The sequence below is a fragment of the Solanum verrucosum genome, unplaced genomic scaffold, assembly GCF_900185275.1.
Source record: "Solanum verrucosum unplaced genomic scaffold, falcon-dt-bn FXZP01000112.1, whole genome shotgun sequence".
In the NCBI taxonomy this organism is placed as follows: Eukaryota; Viridiplantae; Streptophyta; class Magnoliopsida; order Solanales; family Solanaceae; genus Solanum; species Solanum verrucosum.
This window is the reverse complement of record NW_026020441.1, coordinates 2,363,931-2,379,630: the sequence shown is the minus strand read 5'-3', so window position 1 is coordinate 2,379,630 and position 15,700 is coordinate 2,363,931. Positions and strand designations below refer to the sequence as shown.

Sequence of the window (15,700 nt, the reverse complement as noted above, 5' to 3'; positions counted from 1 at the left end):
ACTCTTGGAAATACTTAGTTCCCATATAGTCTTTTGAAGAAATGAACTTCACTCTTGCTTCTTACTCAACTCAATGCTCAAGTCTTTAAAACAAGTTTAAACGTTTGCAAAAGACTTTTGAAAATATTCTAAGAACTCTCTAGACTTGGCTCTTAACTTTCCTTGAATTTGATTTTATGGATTCAAGGTTATGATTCGTGTTTACGGATGATTTCTAGATGTTTAGAAGTCATTTAGAGTAGTTAGAATCAATAGGAAGTGTTAGTACACTTTAAAAAGACTCAGACGGGCTAAGCAACGAAAAAAGGGTAGGGGCAGACGACCCGAGCACACTGCTGGCTCGGGGCGCCATCCCCTGAAGTTCAGAGACTGCTTTTTGGCGCACTACTGGCATATCAGTGGCGCATCGCGCCAGCTCTGCCCCAGGTAATTAAACCGGATGAGTTTTTCTTCTCGTTTTTTATCTTAACTCGACTAATGTTGATTCTTTTTCTCAATTTCTTTTTAGATTCAGATACCCAATATATGTACACAAGAATCTAATCAAACACAACCCTAAAATCGACAATGATTTCTTCAAGAACTCATCAATCTCATCCCAATCTCAAGAACAAAGTCAATTTCAAGAACACAAATCAAGAACATTAACCTTCAACTTTCTAGATCGAATTTAACGTTGAAATTAACATGATTGGTGCGTGGGTGAATGAACCCAACGCTATGTGAACATACATACCTTTTTAGGGATCAACCCTTGGCGAAATCCACAACCAAATCCTCAAGAAATCGACGAATCTTGACCTTTCTCCTCTTTTCTCCCCTTTTCTTTTCTTGAACTCTTTTCTAAAAACCCTAGCGTGAATTGTAACTGTCTAAATTGAACCAAATCAGTTTAGACCCTAATTAAATTACTAAAAATGAATTTAGTTAATTGGGTAATGAAAATACCAAAATACCCTTCTAAAATTCGGTTGACTTTCCTTATCCAGACAACCCGACTTCAAACGGGCATATCTCCCTCATACGAACTTGAAAATGAGCAAACTCGGTGGCGTTAGAAAGATAATTCAAAAATCTTTCATATGGTATCTTGTAGCCCACCTACTCATCGTGTGCTAGGAGTTATGGTCGTTTGAAGTTGACCCAAAACTCATACTTTGCATAACTTCCCAAAATTTCCAAATTTAATTATTTCCAAAAACGGTTTTATTCTAATTTTAGTTCTTTCAAGTAGCTGGGTGTTACAAGGGTACTTTTGGACCAAATTATCAACGATAAGGATATTTGTACCAATGTATTGACTAGAAAGGTAATTTTGTTTATAAATAATGGAGTAGCATTTTTATTCATTTCAAATAATTTATACTTAATTTAAGTATATTTTTTATCTTTTCCATTTTTTAAATGGACTAAAAAGGAAAAAAAAGAAAGTAGCACTAAATTATTCTCAGAGTCCCTCACACATTGAAACCTTTCCCTTTTTCGACGTTACTTACTATCTTCCAACCGAAACAAAAACTATTACCCCTTTTTGGACAACTCCTTTTCCATTTTCGTTCTTCAATTTTCTTGTGATCTCAAAAATCTTTTGATGGGGAGATTATTTGTGTTGACTCTTGAAGGCAAGATCTACAGCTGCAAGCACTGTGGAACTCATCTTGCCCTTTCTGAGAACATTGTTTCCAAGGTTTTCCTCCATCTTTTCTGTTTGATCACTCTGTTATTGTGATTTCTTGAAATTGGGATTGTTTTAATTTTGATTTTGATTTATTTCGTTGTAAAAATACAATCTTTGGCTTGATCGGTGGTTTGGGTTCGTTTCTAGACTTGTTAGGGATTGTTTTTTTTTTTTTTATTTGCACCGGGTGTCTGAGTCTCTTTGAGCCCCGACTAATCCCTTGTTAGGGATTGTTGTTGGTCTGTTTAAGTAATTTTAGATGTATATAAAAATTGGCTACTTTAAATCAGCTATGTGAGTGAAGAAGGTCTCAGATTGAGTAATTTTTCCCTAAAGGAGATGACTTTTTTAGCATCAAAGAGCTGGGTTTTTGTGGAGTTGCTGGTTTTGGAGTAAAAGGCACTGTATGAGCATTCTTTGTGAACTTTTAAAAACATAGTAGTTATTATTGCTGATAGCATACCATACAATATTCCTTCTTAATCCAGTGATGAATTAGAGGAGTTGTTTGTTGAGTCTGATACTTGGAGTATACTTGATTGGCATTTTCCATTTGTTCCATGTTTGTGTGCTAGTGGCTTCAATATTTCCAACTATTATTGTTATGCCCAGTCCATTGATCAGGTCTTGGGGCTGATCTATTTTCTACATTTTGATCAATTTGGTGCTTGTGTGGTTACGTTATTTTGCTTAATTTCATTGTAATGTGCATTCATGACTTTCTATGAAGAATTCCATATGACTTCTATAGCATAAAATCAGAGCACATTTTCAAGTGTTGGAGGTTTGAAACTACTGTTTCTTAGAAAATTCAAATGCTTTTGAATGGAGTGAAATGTTGATTCTGCAATTAATTATATTGAAGTTTATGTTACATTCTTGTTGTAGCCCCTAAATAATGTATGTAGTCATTCTGAGTCATGAAGTTATCTAACTATATGTTTTCCTTCAGTCTTTCCACTGCAGACATGGGAAGGCTTATCTCTTCAGTAAGGTGTAAGTCTCTTTGATTCTGCACACTCAAGCACCAGAAATGTTTCTGACATTTGCACACGTCCAATCTTTATACTTGCAGCATGAAAATCACAAGTGCAACTTACAACTTCTATTGGTTTTATTCTTGTTAGAGTATGAATTACCATTTATTTCCTCTGATTGTTGTTGAGCTTTTCTTGGCATTGATGGGACATGAGTTATTTGTAGCTTGGTTAGATGAACAATGATATTACTAAGGTCAAGCTTATCCATACCTCTGGTACAGAAAGATGAAAAAAGCAACCATATAAATCCTCTTATTTGACTTCCACCCCTTCTTTTACTGGTGTGGAGGACACTGTTAAACTAGAAAGTGAAAAAAGATGATTTGAAATGAAAAAAGATTTGTTTTTCAAAAGTTGAGTGCAACTGGAGTATGTGCAAATTATTTGGCTTTTACTCTACGTGGGTCACATAGCTCTCAGGATCTTTGATTTTGTTATTAGCTCCGAGTCATTATTATTATGGAAGGTCACAACCAACCTAGAATATTTGAGTGCACATGAAAAGTTGTGTACAAGGCAGGCTATACCCTGTAGGTTTAGTTTGTTAAAGACATGGTACTTTATATTTATATCTTCATACATTTGTGTCATTGACATTGCTCTCAGGATCTTTGATTTTGTTATCAGCTCTGAGTCATTATTATTATGGAAGGTCATAACTCATAACCAACCTAGAATATTTGAGTGCACATGAAAAGTTGAACAAGGTAGGCTATACCTTGTAGGTTTAGTTTGTTAAAGACATGGTACTTTATATGTATATCTTCATACATTTGTGTCATTGACTATAAAATTAGCACCAGAATTTGATCTATTGGAATCACTATAGAACCTAGTGGGGATTTTACCAGACTATTATATCGTGTAATTTTGAGTGTATTTTCCAGGAGTACAAATATTAACACATCAATATATAGAATAAATTCTTACTTGACTTGGGTTATTTTCCACTTGGTAGCAGCATTACAATAGTTACATGGCTGAAATACATATATTATGCTCAACTTGATTACTTTCCTGTTCAAGAGTTCTACTCTACTCAAATCTCTTCATTTCATTTTATCATTTAGCAGAAACATACAAAATGATAATGCACTTTGTAGTTCTGTATATTCTATACTCCTTTTTTTTTTCTTTTGACAGGGTGAATGTCACTTCTGGCGAGATAGAAGATAGAGTGATGATGACTGGTATGCACACTGTGGCAGACATTGTCTGCGTCTGTTGTGGGTCAATTGTTGGATGGAAATATGTGAGTATGGAGTGATAAAATGCTAGACATTGTCATTTGGCAGTAGCTAGAAGTTTTATTTGTTCCTAATATAACAATTCTTTTCAGGAGACCGCCCATGAGAAGAGCCAAAAGTACAAAGAAGGAAAATCAGTGCTTGAGCGGTCAGTTGACTACTTCAGTTTTCTTTAGAATTGAGTTAGGAACATATCATAAGTCCTCACTGAGGTACTTTCTTTTATACTCAACAGGTTTAAGATTTGTGGCCCTGATGGAAGCCATTACTGGGCTAGTCATGATACTCATGTTGTAGGAAGTGATGCTGATGATGTTTGATCACCATCCAGAACAAAAATTCTATCCCAAAATGTACATTCTTTAACCCACCACCCCATTAGTTCTTTATGGACCATTGGATTCTTGAATAGCTTAAGCTACTACAACTTCTTTAAGCTTGTCCTCTATTGTGTATGATAATATGGAAGCAGCTGTGTGTTGTTGCAAACTAACATGACCATCTTCCTGTATTTGTTTGCAATGACAAGACATTACTAGTAGCAACCACTCTGCTTTCATTGCTTCGATCTTTCCATAGTTGTTTGGTAGTTGGATAGAGTTATGTGGGTATTAGTTATGGAAGTATTACTTATGTAGGGTTTAGTTATGCATGTATTACTTATGCGGGTATTGGTTATGCAGGTATTAGTCAAGCAAGTAGTCTGGACATGAATTTTTGAAATAAAACCAAGACTATAAATTGATTTGCCGTCTACTTTGCCCTTTTCATAACTATCCCATATCCTCCCTGAATGACTCTCATAGACCATTTAGGTCTACCTGTTCAGAAAATAAGAGATTCTCCATAAAGCCCCAATATTTCGATCAAGGCAGTTGCCGAACCATACTACATAGTTCTGGCAACAACAAAAGCTTAAAAAATTAGCACCTTACCCCCATCATCACATCAAAACTTGGTAGAGTTCATAACAGTAAAACTGGTCTGGTATGGTGTGAAGTTTTGTCCAAATGTAATCAGAATGATGTCCAAAACTAGCTAACATTTTTGTCTGACAATCATGGCTTTGTTGTTTTATCAACAAAAATATGACAAGGAAAACTCTCCCTCAACAAAGTTCCAGTAGATAACAACTATTTGGCTACAATTAAGATTATTCAGCAGATGTGTAATGACCTATTCCGTCATTATAATTGTTTAGGGCTATAGTACCCTTGTGTAGATCTCCGTGGGTCAAGAGTCGATAGAAATCTGGAAATTGAAAATCGAGTATGAAAATCTGCTAGTGTTTCACTATAGCGGACACTTTCTTTGTAATAGTAGATCACTATTTCAACGTCATTAACTTCCGTTGAGAAATTCATATGCTCAAAGAATCAATTTTATGGGGGTTTCTAGGTAGTCTAGGTTCATAATTCTATACTAGAAAGACAAAATTTAACTGACTAGAATTGAAAATAATTCATAACTAACCTGCCCCACATGTTGTGCCATCAAAATAATAACCCTAGATTTCAATGGATAAAATCCTATGGATATTCTTTTCAGTTCTGGGAGGAAACTGAATTATGGAAGAAATGAATGTACGGAAAGCACTTACCTCAAGAGAGAAGAACCCCAAGTCTTGGAAAACTCTCCTCTGGGGTTCTCTGGTCAAATATTTTACATTATGACTAAGTACGGACAAAAACTAACATAAAAACGTGAGTTACTGTTTTCCGACCTTCTCTATAGCGAAACTTCACAACTTCGTTATGATCATGCATACTTCCTATTTGATAAAATCATCTTTAAATAATTGATTAAACCTTCTAAAAAGGTAAAATTATGTGAGTTTGAAAACTCAAGGCCTTCGTTTGAGAAAGAAGATGATTAATGTGTAGTCATATTTAGAGAATGAATGTTCCTAAGGGGGAAAGGATGTAAATCCCGGATGTTTAAGATTGTCCGTCGTCTCATGTTGAGAACTTACGAGTAATGAGTCTAAATATGAGAGTTTTATTATTGTCCGTCGTCTCATGTTGAAAACTTACGAGTAATGAGTCTAAATATGAGAGTTTTATTTTAACACCACTTTTGTTCAATATCTGTTTTAAATTGAAATTTTGATAGCAATATATGTTTAATTTCTTCCTAAAATGCCTAAAAATTTATGAAAATTCTTTAGTTCCATTTGAAAATTTCTAACTTCTAAACCTCATATATGATTGGACATGCAGACCGTTCCCGTTTCACATGTACAGTCTGTATATATGTCATACCTCAACGATCTAAATTTGATATTTTAATTTCAACCTTTTTGCACTCTTTGTACACGATAAGAAATTAACTTTTACATATTTGCATTTGCTTTAACATAGCTCGAGTCAAAGCAATGAAATTTAATGACTCAAATTTAATCCAAATTTTTGAAGTGTTACAGTTAACCTTGGTAAGCCATACCAATTATTGGGCAAAAATATTTGATGTTTGGCTTTCGTAAGATCATAATTCAGATAAAAGTATGAAGTTTTTTCCAAATGAAAATAATGAAAACAGAATGATGTCCAAAACTAGCTAACATTTTGTCCGACACTCATGACTTTATTGTTTTATTGACAAAATATGATAATTTGCATAAAACAACATACTCATTATCCTCAATACAGAAAACTCCCCCTCAACAAAGTTTCAGTAGATAACAACTATTTGACTACAATTAAGATTATTCAGCAAATATGTAACGACTTGTTCCATCGTTATGATTGTTTAGGGCGATAGTACCCTTGTGTAGATCTCACTGGGTTAAGAGTTGGTAGAAATCTTGAAATGGAAAATCGAGTGTGAAATTCAACTAGTGCTTCACTATAGTGAACACTTTCTTTAAATAGCGAGATTGCTATAACGAAGGAATGCTACATAGAGAAGGTAGCGAAGTTTCGCTATAGTGATGGTCGGGAAATAGTAACTCGTGTTTTTAAGTTTTAGTTTTCATTCAGACTTAGTCATAACGTAAATTTTTTTACCAGAGAACCCTAGAGGAGATTTTTCTAAGACTTGGTGATTTTCTCTCTTGAGGTAAGTGTTTTTTGTTCATTCATTTTTTCCTTCCATACTTCGATGTCCTCCCTGAATTGAAAGATATGCTCTTCATAGGTTTTGACACATTGAAACCTAGAATTATTATTTTAATGGCACAATATGTGGGGTAGGTTAATTATGAATAATTTTCAATTTTAGTCCGTTAAACTGTCTACTAGTATAGAATTATAAACCTAGCCTTAATTATGAATTTGAGGAACCTAGAAATCCCATTAAAATGACTTTTTAAGCATATGAACCGTTCAAGAGAAGTTAATGTGGTTGAAGCTTTATGAATGAGATTGATATGATCATGCAAACCTCCGATTTAATAAAATAGTCTTTAAATAATTGATTAGACCTTCTAAAAAGGTAGAATTATGTGAGTTTGAATGCCCAAGACCTTTGTTTGAGAAAGTAGATGATTAATGTGTTGTCATATTTCGAGGATGAATGATCCCAAGGGAAAAGGATGTAACACACTGGGTGTTTAAGATTGTCTGTCGTCCCATGTTGAAGTCTTACGAGTAACGAGCCTAAATATGAGAGTTTTATTATAATATCACTTTTGTTAAACAACCTTCGATTTAAATTAAAATTTCATAACAATATATGTTTAATTTCTTCCTAAAATGCCTCAAAAATTTATTAAAATTCTTTAGTTCCACTTCAAAATCTATAACCTTCTAAACCTCATATATTATTGGACATGCAGACTGTCCGCGTGTCACATTTACAGTCCATATATTCATCATACCTCGACGATCAAAATTTGATATTTTAAATTCTCTTTGATTTCAACCTTTTTGTACACCATGTACATGATAAGATATTAGCTTTTACATATATTTACATTTGCTTTAGCATAGCTCAGTCAAAGCAATGAAATTTAATGACTCAAATCTAATTCAAATTTGTCAAGTGTTATAGTTGACCTTAGTAAGTCATACCAAAATTACGGGCAAAATTACTTTATATTTGGCTTTCATAAAACAACAATTCAGGCAAAAATATGTGTAGTTTTATCTCAATAAAAAAATAATTGTTGACACCCAATTTTATCCTTCATTTTCATTTTTTTACGAGCCTCTTTTATTTGCGAGGCCAAAATATTTTTTAAGCTATCTTTGTCTACTTTTGTGCTAAAAATATGTGTTCTATGCTTTATTTTGTTGTTATTATATTGCGTAATTATCATTGTATCATTTGCTACATGCGGACCGTGATGAATTATTGACACCAGTCCTACATTTTGTCTTAGTGGACTGAGGAGAAAAGGGGTTTGGCAGGAAGAGGAGTATAACATGAAATAAGTAAGGAGGTCAACCTCTTTCAAATATACAACATGGATTATGGCAATGTAGTTGGACTCTCATGTTGATCCGCATAAATCAGCCTTTCCACGGAAGTAGATCTTTGTCTGCTAGGCAAGAGGATAGTAAGTTCCAAGTTCTATCTCAGATATTTCTATTAGTATGAAATTCATAAATAAAGTAGTTAATGATAGGTTTTTTATTACTGTCTTTGTATTTATTCACCTTTATTAAGTACTTATAAATAATCATTTTCAAAGTCCAATTACTATCATGCTCAAGCATTTTTACAAAATCTAGTTATAATCATATTTTTAATTAGGTTTCACTTGTATTTAACAAAATCTAGTTATAATCATATTTTTAATTTGGTTTCACTTGTATTTACATATTTTATTATTCTTTTATACTATCTTAGTTTAGTTAGTTTTGGTAGCAAAGAACATATTGTAAGCAGAGTATATTTTCTGTCATCATATAAATTTTTCTAGCAACTTATTGGATTATCTAAATGATGTGTAACTCTCTATTCAATTATTCATACATGCCTTTTTATTTGGGGTTTTTGCGTCCTAGCAAAACTACTAGATTGATTTTAATTCTTAATCATGTGTTTTCACTTATCTTGTTGTTGCTACAATTCTCATTTACCCAAATTTCTTTTTCCTATTTGTTGGAATATGCTTTATTATAAGTTTGGTGTTTATTGGAAATAATTTCTTTATCTCTAAGAAATACGGATATGATATGTGTACACTCTATCTCTATCCCTCTTCAAATTTCACTTTTGAAAATTACAATTATTTTTGTTTGATTATATTATTGTTTTTGTAATTATGTGTTTATGCTAAGTACTTTCAATGAAGCCTTTTATATTTTTGAATGTTATCAAAACTGACCAACTGTTTAAAGTAAAAAACTTTTGTATTAGGCATGAATATCAATTTCAAATTACAATGATTCACTAACTTTTATATATGGAAAATTGATTAGTCTAAAGTTACACTATCTTTAAATAAGATTCACATTTCACAAAACACGTTCAAGTCGTGTCAAAAAATAGTACTAAGATAATTAATGAACTTTGATAGAATAATCACCCAATGTATGTTTTTGTTAACTATGTCATAATCTATTTTACCATCTTGTCTCGTTAGTCTATTTATATGAAAACCTTTCTTACTTTATTATTTTATTTTTTTCTTTTAATTAATTAAACTTTTAGGACATATATATTCTCACTTCTTTAAATACTTTTTATATGTACATCACTTTGATTTCAACCATGACAAGTGGAGGAGTTAATGTGTGAAGCATAGCTTAAAAGGAATCGTCTCTCCAAGCAGGGCTAGGTATGTGTTTGCCTTTTAGGAAATGATGAAAAAAGACAGGCTATAGTCGACTTCTTGTAAGCACATATATAACTTTATAAAAATAAAGCACTTGCTACTCCCTTCTTTTTCAATTTTATATGTTACCATTTTAAAAGTTTCAAAAACTTGCCAACTTTCATTATTATGCTAAAATATCCATATACTCATATAATCTTAATACCAATTTATTTATATATATATATATATATATATAGATTTCTTTAAGAATTCTTTTCTTCTTGTTTTAAGGCGTTTAAAAGAGTTGATCATAAAAAATGAAACAAAGGGAGTAACATCTTATTGGGCCCGGGGCAGAGGCAGAGACAGCCTCTAATGGGGAGTATGAGGAGTTGATGAGGAACTATCATTGTTTCTAGAAATGCGAAGAAGGGAAAATGACAGAAATAATAATCGATTTCTTCAAATCCAACGAATTTGATCCCCTTGGTAAGTTTTTTTTTTTGTCTTCCTTCCATTTATTGACCTTTCTTTGTTCAAATTGACAGCATAAAGAATAAATTTCAAGTTGAAGTTCGTTTTTTGAAGGTGCATTTCCACTTCAAGTTCCAAAAATATTTTTAGTCTTTATGGACATCATATAAATGTGTCCAACTAGTGAGGAATTTGTGATTTCTGCTTCATAACCTAAAGTTCATATATGTATTTATTTTTTTTCAATATATCTTATTGCAGGATCAAAAAGTGGTAGTTCACCTGCATTTAATATTGCATCAGCTGCACCCCTGCGGAAGACTCGTACTGATGAGTTCCTTAGTGCTGACAATGATAAAACTGATTACGACTGGTAATTTGTTTCTTCTTCTCCTTTCCGAGTATGTGATTTTCTGAGTTGTTTAATTGTTTCTTTTAGCTGCTTATGTTGATTTTGGACATCATAAGTTTCTTTATCCAATTTAATCTTTTTCACCATGTAGTTTATAAATTTCTTTAGGGAAGTATTGATGAGTTGAATTCTCAGATGGTAACCATTTCTTCTTTATTCCAATTTTCTTCAACAAGAAAGTGAGTATTGATCTTTTTAGAATTCTTAAGGACATTGATATTCCGTCTTGCTTAAGGATATATCTCTTTTCTTAGACTCCATAAGGAGAGAATACACCACTTGGGTGGAAGGGGAGTCCAGGGTTTATTTTACATGGACGTGGCTTCAAAAGGGATGTTTCTTTGTTAATAAATGGAAAATTTACCATGTTAATTTTTTGGCAATGTCATTTTTCTCTGTGCTTTCACACAAGAAGGTGGAGATAATAACTATTAGTTAAGTGACTATCTGGGAAATCAACTCAAATATTGATGCACAAGTTTGCTTGAATTATCTTACCTACACAAGTTTACTGAGATAAGCAAACTTTTGGGCATCCCAGTGACGGAAAACAGAAATTTGAAAGCTACAGGACACAAACAAGCATGATAAGAAATATGTAATCTAATTTTGTTATATAGGATTTTTATATACTAACTAATTAAACATTTAGAACTACTCATCATATATGACATTTCATTGATTATGTTTGTTCCAATGTAACAAACGATAGATTCAAGTCATTCAACTTTGTTAAAGATTATAAACGTTGAACATCTAACTTAATTATTGTGCCAAGAAACTTAAAACACCATGCTAAAAATCTAGCTGGAAGTTCCTCCTCCTCTCAATTGAGGACTTTGTCGAATAATAGGCACTTGAAGATTTGGTAGGTCATACGTTTCATTTATCATAAGAGACTTAATAAAATCCTTTTAAAATTCTTGTTATGCTCCCTGAGGATAGGCAGAAAATTATGAGATAGTGCCCTACTTGTGTCTAGTAGACCGATACAGGTCTCCAAGTCTACTGAACTCTTTAAATGTTAAAGGCTAGGTGTTTGACATATGACACTCAAGACTCCAAATACAATTTATATGTGCATCTTAAACTTTGATGTCATACTTCTCCTGGTAGTATTCTTAATCAGTGTTATCAAAGGCGTGCTTAAGCCCTGAAGCGAGGCTCAAAACATGTTGAGCGCTTCGCCTCGCTTTATGTGCGCTTCATTGTCGTCATCAAGGTTCTAAGGCAAACGTTTCCTTGCCAATGAGCCTCTCATGAAGAAGTGATACTAAATAATTGATATTTCACTTTATCATATTTTTTTTTCAATTTCTTTGGATATATATTTGTCATTCATGATTATAATTATTAGTCTTGCACTAAACATATATATTTGTTTTCTTTTCTCCCTTTGCGCCTTTTTTCATTAAAGCCCACACTTTATTTGCGCTTTGCGCTTAAAGCCCCCACAGACCCTAGACCTTTTTTGTGCTTTTCGCCTTTGATAACACTGTTCTTAATACATGCTAGCTGAATTCAATTTCTTGATGTTACAAGGGAGGATAGCTAAGAGGGTTAAGGATGCAAATTTTAAGTGATAAAATATAAGGATGTCCTTGGAAACATGTATGGTAAACTAGGCAGCCTCTCAGAGTATCTTGTTTCACCTGGACAGCCCTGAAAGAAGCATGCCTAACACAAGACAATCTCCGGAAAAAAGGTGTAATCCTCATCAACAGATGTGTCATGTGCAAGCAGACCAATGAGAGTGTTAATCACCTTTTTTTGCACTGCCTATGGCATTTTTTCTACTCTATGACTGGCCTACAATGGGTAATGCCCTACACTATCAAGGATGCCTATGCCAGCTGGATATTGTGGAGATTTGACAAATCCATCAGAAAGATCTGGAGAATGATCCTAGCAGCAATTTTTTGGAACCTATGGAAGGAGAGAAACAACAGATGTTTTGAAGGAATATCAACTTCTTTTTGCGCACTCAAGGCCAAATGTCTAGTTAGTTTATTTAGTCGGCATTTTTTTGCCACTGTAAACAGTGTGGATAACTTTTTGGATTTTGTTAGTTCTCTATCTCTAGTACAGTAGAGTAGTAGGGCCCCCTTTTGACTGTTTCTCAAGTTTTTGCCAAGCTAGGCTCCATATAATTCTGTTTGGAGCAGCTTTCTTGCACATTGTGCTTTGTGACTTCGCATCTTCTTGATGCTTTCTAATATCATTAATTACTTTACCAAAAAAAAGGATGTCAAAAGCAAGTTTTTATTCAAATATCATGAACAGTGAGAAAAACACGTATAGTTTGTAGATGTATTTGTTTTCTGCGCAATTTAAGTACAAATATTAATGGCTGCCATATATCAAAATCTAGCACTCAAATAAATAAAGGGAGTAGGGTGGTGCACCCCCTTTCTGTAAATTTGACAAGCAGAACAAAAAGGGCTTCTTTGCACCTCTGATGTTGAATTATTTTGTTGATTCATGAATCAGATTTCCCAGATATTCTTTTAAAATCCTATCTGCAGTTCTGTATGCGTTATTATGAGATGTTATTTTCCTGTTTCAAGCTTCTAACACCTCCAGGCACTCCTCTTTTTCCTTCTCTAGAGATGGAATCACGCAAAACTATGATGAGTCAGCTGGGAACTTCTAGAGCTCACCCCACTGCATTGACATCTAGAGTAAGAATATGTATATTCTACTGTTACATTCTTTCTTTGCTGAAATGCATTATGTGTAATTGGAAATTAGCATATTTTCACTTCTGTAATGTTTAACACGGGAAATGTTGACCATCTGTATAATCTGAAAGTATTTCATCCCATATCCAGCCACCAGAGGGATGTGGAGATTTCAAGGAAACCTAAAAGAATATTTCTTTAATTAAACAGGAAGACCCTGACAGATTCTTTAGTTCAGACTGCGTGCACAATGGTGGCTCCATTGTTTAGTCAAATGCTATTCGCAGAAGCCCTCTACTGAATTTGAGGATTATTTTAGTTTTTGAATGTAGAGGTATGATGTACAACTGCTCCCATGCTTAGTTCAGGTGACAAAGGCCGAGGAACTTGTGACCTAGGTCTAGGTTCGACCTCTATACCATGTGAACTAAGCCTAACATTTAATTGGAGAGTAGTAGAGGGCTGAGCCCATTAGTCCCGAACTTCGAATGCTGCAGTTGGTCCTAATGGTTGACTGTAGATGCATACAGTTATCAGAAAGAAAAAGTGTGCCATACATTTCTTTTGTGATGCTTCTTGTGGGATATTATGAGTTCCCAATCTCCTAGATATCAACCATTTGGAAAACTTAAACTCCTACGAATATTTTTGGGCTATGATTTCTTTATCATAGTAAGGATGCATTAGCTAGCACATGCTCTTATGATGGGGTGTCTGTGATCAGTTTGAGTTGGTTTTTTCTTAAAGATTCTCCCGAGTAATTATAATAATCAGATTTATTGATATTCCTAGTATTACTAAATGTTATAACACATTTAATCATTATCCAATTTGATGGAATTGTTTAATCTTGAAGAGAATCTTCTATAATTATGCATATTAGGTGTTTTTCTTGGTTTTATGCAGTCATTTATAACTTGATTGTTCTTGGACAATAATAGAAGGAAACAATGAGGAAAAACATTAATAGACAAAGTTCACAATTTAAAAGTTCATACGACGAAAAACACCAACTTGTAGCTTGCTTTTATTTGAAACCCATAATTTACATTGAACTAACTAAAAGAAAGATTAAGAAAGGTAAGTCCCATGGAGCGGTTGTTAAACCAACTATGTTGTATTGGTCGGAGTGTTGGTTAGTCAAGAACTCGCATCCTCAGAAGTTGAAGGTAACATAAATGAGGATGCTTAAATGGATGTGTGGGCACATTAGAAGAGACAAGATTAGAAACGAAGATATATGAGGCCTGGTGGGAGTAGGCTTCAATGGTGGACAAGATGCGGGAAACAAGGCCAAGATTGTTCGAGCATTCGAAGAGGAGGAACACAAATGCCCTAGTGACGAGGTGCGAGAGGTTGACAATGATAGGTTTGAGGAAGGTAGAGGTAGATCGAGGAAGAATTGGGGAGATGTGATTACTGTGAGAAATATATACGAAAAATATTATTGAATTGTGTATCTAAATAGTTACATTGAGACCCTATTTATAGACACTACATTGGAATCCTTTTCCAATTAGGATTCCTATTCTTATTTCTATTCCTATTCCTATTCTAAGTAGGAAATACTTATTTCTATTCTAACACTCCCCCTCAAGCTGGTGCATACAAATCATATGTACCTAGCTTGTTACAGATGTAATTAATACGAGGACATGTGAGGGACTTGGTGAAGATATCTTCAAGCTGATCATTTAACTTCACAAATTTCGTAACAATATCTCCCGAGAGTATCTTTTCTCTGACAAAGTGACAGTCAATCTCAATGTGCTTAGTCCTTCATGAAACACTGGATTTGATGCGATATGAAGAGCCGCTTGATTATCACACACAAGTTCCATCTGATCAACTTTGCCAAATTTTAGTTCTCCCAGCAACTGTTTGATCCAAACTAGCTCACAAGTTGCTGTCGCCATTGCTCGATATTCTGATTCTGTACTAGATCGAGCAACCACATTCTGTTTCTTACTCTTCCACGACACCAAATTATTTCTACTAAAACACAATATCCGGATGTCGAACGTCTGTCAGAGGGTGATCCTGCCCAATCAGCGTCTGTATATCCAATGATATGCTCATGGCCTTGATCCTCAAAGAGTAGTCCTTTACAGGGAGCTGACTTTATATATCGCAGAAACGAACAACTGCTTCCCAATGACTATCACAAGGGGAAGTCATAAACTGACTTACAACACTCACTGGAAAAGAGATGTCAGGTCTAGTCACTGTGAGATAATTCAACTTTCCAACAAGCCGTCTATACCTTTCAGGATTACTAAGTGGCTCCCCCTGTCCAGGAAGGAGTTTAACATCGGATCCATAGGAGTGTCAATAGGTCTACATCCCATCATTCCTGTCTCCTCAAGAATGTCTAAGGCATACTTGCGTTGAGAAATAACATACCTCATCTAGATTGAGCAACCTCAATACCTAGAAAATACTTCAATTTGCCAAGGTCTTTAGT

General features: G+C 34.0%; 2 protein-coding genes across 2 annotated transcripts in view; both read left to right on the top strand.

Moving 5' to 3' along the window:
* LOC125808415 (uncharacterized) overlaps nt 1-15,700 on the top strand; it is a 162,296-nt gene that overhangs the window by 136,906 nt on the left and 9,690 nt on the right.
* LOC125808475 (protein yippee-like) lies at nt 1,589-4,379 on the top strand. The gene is made up of 5 exons (XM_049488180.1): nt 1,589-1,687; nt 2,631-2,674; nt 3,862-3,970; nt 4,058-4,113; nt 4,201-4,379. The coding sequence occupies exons 1-5, from the start codon at nt 1,592-1,594 to the stop codon at nt 4,283-4,285; spliced, it is 390 nt and encodes a 129-aa protein (XP_049344137.1). The 5' UTR covers nt 1,589-1,591; the 3' UTR covers nt 4,286-4,379.